This window comes from Camelina sativa, chromosome 20, assembly GCF_000633955.1.
Source record: "Camelina sativa cultivar DH55 chromosome 20, Cs, whole genome shotgun sequence".
Taxonomy (NCBI): Eukaryota; Viridiplantae; Streptophyta; class Magnoliopsida; order Brassicales; family Brassicaceae; genus Camelina; species Camelina sativa.
This window is the reverse complement of record NC_025704.1, coordinates 28,905,964-28,910,085: the sequence shown is the minus strand read 5'-3', so window position 1 is coordinate 28,910,085 and position 4,122 is coordinate 28,905,964. Positions and strand designations below refer to the sequence as shown.

The 4,122-nt window shown below is 31.9% G+C and overlaps 2 protein-coding genes across 2 annotated transcripts in view; one reads left to right on the top strand and one right to left on the bottom strand.

Moving 5' to 3' along the window:
* LOC109131270 (RNA-directed DNA polymerase homolog) overlaps window positions 1-1,228 on the bottom strand; it is a gene marked incomplete at its 3' end in the record, with an annotated part of 5,468 nt that extends 4,240 nt beyond the window's left edge. The window contains exon 1 of the mRNA XM_019241980.1: window positions 1,049-1,228. Coding sequence (XP_019097525.1) covers window positions 1,049-1,228 — 180 coding nt within the window. The remainder of the gene's footprint in view (window positions 1-1,048) is intronic.
* LOC104771957 (14 kDa proline-rich protein DC2.15-like) lies at window positions 1,686-2,259 on the top strand. The gene has a single exon (XM_010496591.1). The coding sequence runs from the start codon at window positions 1,744-1,746 to the stop codon at window positions 2,128-2,130; it is 387 nt and encodes a 128-aa protein (XP_010494893.1). The 5' UTR covers window positions 1,686-1,743; the 3' UTR covers window positions 2,131-2,259.

Sequence of the window (4,122 nt, the reverse complement as noted above, 5' to 3'; positions counted from 1 at the left end):
AAATCACTGGGAATCACAAAAGCAACGAACCCAAGCAACAAAACAACACAAACAGCAAAGAAAACACACAAACAAGAGAGATCTCATGCTTAGATCAACCATGGTCAAGCACTCACCTCAAGAACAGGAAGATTGAAATGAGAAACGTGGAAAACAACACCCCCAGAAGCTCCCCCTTCGTTTCCAGCAACAGCTAACACTTCTACTGCCTCAGATCTCTCCAAAATCTCCAAGAACAAGCCCAGAAAAACTCAAGAACGTTTCTCTCTCTTTTCTCTTTTTCTTTCACTAAGCGGCAACCAAATAACTTCCCAAAAACCCTTAAACTCGTCCTTAGACGCTTATAACACGATTTAGGGATTTAATTGAACCAAACTGAACCAATTCGGCAATTAATCAAACCGGCCGAACCCAGAAATTAGTGGTGTCGATCGATGCCACTAGGGTGTCGATCGACACTCCTTTCAAAATCACAAAATCCGGTTCGCGGATGTTACAATCTCATCAACACAGATAGTTTCAACTGGCACAAAAGCATCTGGGCCCTCAAAACCTCCCCAAAAACAAAGCTGTTTCTTTGGAAAGCTGTTCACAACGCACTACCAGTGGGAGAAAACCTTCTTCACCGTGCTATTATTGACTCTGTTAAATGCCCCCACTGCAACAATGAAGAAACCGTATTGCATCTCCTCTTTTGATGCCCATTTGCGATACGAGTTTGGTCCCAACTACCAGTGAAATCTGTTTTACAGACGAGTAGTATAAGAACAATCCAGGATGGTATTGAAAAAGCAAACAGTTTACTCTGCTTACCTCCGACGGGTATTGGATCCGGTCCCATAGCCCCCTGGCTTCTCTGGTCGTTTTGGACTACCCGTAACCAGCTAATCTTTAACAAGAAACAGATCTCTGCTGAGGAAACTCTGTCTATAGCGATGGAAAGAGCAAATGAATGGCAGAAGGCACATATCCCTCCATCTACCCCGATTCGCAACCCTATTTCCACCAATCACCCCCCGACTCCCTCCACGGCATACCAGTGCTATACCGACGCTTCATTGATAGAAGATGGATCAGCTGGCTTCGGCTGGTTAATCAAAACCCCATCAACCCAAATCAGTTTAAGGGGCACCACTTCTTCCAAGTACATCTCATCACCTCTGTTGGCCGAAGCAGTAGCAACTCTAACTGCAGTTAGAGTTGCGATTGAATTGACCATCAAGTCCATCTCGTTCGCTTCCGACTCGCTATCGCTAGTCCAAGCTTTGAATCAGAAGATCCAGATCAAGAAACTTCACGGGACTCTTCACGATGTCCTCTCCCTCTTCGTTTTCTTCGATTTCGTTTCGTTTGTGTTTATTTCGAGAAGTCAAAACGTCCAAGCAGATAGGCTTGCTAAAAAGGCCCTAGGCCTGATTTGTAATGAACCTTAATCTAATGGATCCACTTAGTTTGTTGATCAAAAACATATGCAAAGATCCAAATATCGTCGTGACGGTTTGTAAGATCAATTAATTCATTATTATATTTTAAATAATCCTTCACATGAACTTTTCATTGAGATTTTGTCATTTAGTTGCCACTCGTCGATTTGTAATTAAATACACATAAACCAATCATAATCTTCACCTATAAAAACTGTATCACTATCTTTATATTCTTCACACAACACATCACAAGCTTGATAAAAAGAGAGTTTTAAAGAGTTTTCTTGTACCTTATTGAAACTTTACTTCTTTATCAATGGCTTATTCTAAGATTGCTCTACTCCTCCTCTTCAATGTCATCTTCTTAACTTTAGCCAGCTCGACTTCCGTCCCTTGTCCACCACCACCGTCCAAGAGCTACCCCAAGAAGCCCTCACCATCGTTTCCCCACAAAGCCACATGTAAAGACGCTCTTAAACTCAAGGTATGTGCTAATGTGTTGGATTTGGTTAAGGTTTCTCTATCACCAACGTCCAAGTGTTGCGCTCTCATCGATGGTCTAGTTGATCTTGAAGCCGCCGTCTGTCTTTGCACCGCCCTAAAGGCTAATCTTCTTGGTATCGATCTTAACGTTCCCATTTCATTGAATCTTGTCCTAAACCATTGTGGCAAGAAGGTTCCATCTGGTTTCAAATGTGCCTAGAGATTATACATTCTAAACTGAGATTCTTATCATAACTTCATTTGTTTCTTGTTTTAAAAGTCTTCATTTGATTCTATCTTTATCAGTTGCTGTAATTTGTTACAAGTTTTATCAATGGAATAAGGTCTATTCGTTCAAAAATAACAACCGTATATATTCTCTTTATTGTATTTTTTATTTCCTTGACTAATGGATGCAACCTTATAATGTCTAGAAGAGTATACGTTGTATGCATTATAACATCATACCATGGACTTCTTTTTTTCTTTTTTTTTTTTGTCGGACACCTAGGATTTTTTTTCGTGTGCAAAACCTAGGATTTTTCTTTAATTAATTAAAATTATACTAAATAAACGTAGGAGCTATAAGCTTCTAAGGCTGTCCACCTAAGCTTTAAAACAACCAATAGGGATTCAACATGTCACTCATCAATATATATTAAGAATTATTTTAAACAACCTATCAGGATTTGACATGTCATTCATTAACATTTTCTAAATTTCCAGAATTTTTTAGAAAAAGGAATATTTTAAATTTATGGTACTAAAAAAAACTATGTACAATATCTCACATTGGCTAGAAAATTTTTAGACAATGGTTCAAACCAGTATAAATAAGATTAATCTACTTCCAACAACGAATGAGCAGGAAAACTTGATTTATCAGGCGTCCAAGTTTAAAAGTTTTATTCGGTTTGATCCGGTTTTTTATTTGATCAAACTAAAACTTTAAAAAGTTTCAAAAAAATATTATAATATTTAAATTTTTAAAATTTTTAAATATTATAAATATTGAAAATTTTAAAAGCTCTTAGCTTTTAAAAAGTTTTTAAATATTATAATTTTAAAATTTTAATTGTTTAAAATATTATAAATATTGAAACTTTTTAAAAGGTTCAAATATTATATTCGAACCTTTAAAATTTTAAAATATTATAAATATTGAAACTTCTAAAAGTTTTAGCTTTAAAAAGGTTTCAAAATATTATAATTTTAAAATTTTAAAAATTTCTTAACATTTAAAAGGTTTTTAAAACCTAAGCTTTAAAGCAACCAATAGGGATTCAACATGTCACTAATTAACATCTTTAGAAATTTGCAGAATTTTATATATTAAGAATTATTTTAAACAACCTATCAAGATTTGACATGTCATTCATTAACATTTTCTAAATTTCCAGAATTTTTAAGAAAAAGGAAAATTTTAAATTTATGGAAATAAAAATACTATGTACAATATCCCACATTGGCTAGAAAATTTTTAGACAATGGTTCAAACCAGTATAAATAAGATTAATATGCTTCTAACAACGAATGAGCAGGAAAGCTTGATTTATCAGGCATCCAAGTTAAAAAGTTTTATTTGGTTTGATCCTGTGTTTTATTTGATCAAACTAAAACTTTAAAAAGTTTCAAAAAAATATTATAATATTTAAATTTTTTTAAAATTTTAAATATTATAAATATTGAAAATTTTAAAAGCTCTTAGCTTTTAAAAAGTTTTAAAATATTATAATTTTAAATATATTAAAATTTTAAAATTATAATAGTTTGAAATATTATAAATATTGAAATTTTTAGAATGTTCAAATATTATATCCGAACCTTTTAAAAGTTTAAAATATTATAAATATTGAAACTTCTAAAAGACTAAAAGTTTTAGCTTTAAAAAGGTTTCAAAATATTTTTATTTGCTTGATTTATGCTTATTTATCAGGTTTCCAAATTTAAAAGTTATTTGATTTATTTTAGCAAATTAAATTTTTCAAAGGCTTAAATATTTTTTATAGAATGTTTAGAAATATTATGAATACCTCCATAAAAATGTTAAAATAATATAACTATTTAAACTCTATAAAAAGTAAAAGGTTCATTAATATTTAACTCTAAAAAAAAATGTTACAGATAATTAAACTACATCTAAAGTTTGAAATATTTTAAATATTTAATCTCTTTTAAAAATTTAAAAGTTTAAGAATTACTAAATATTATA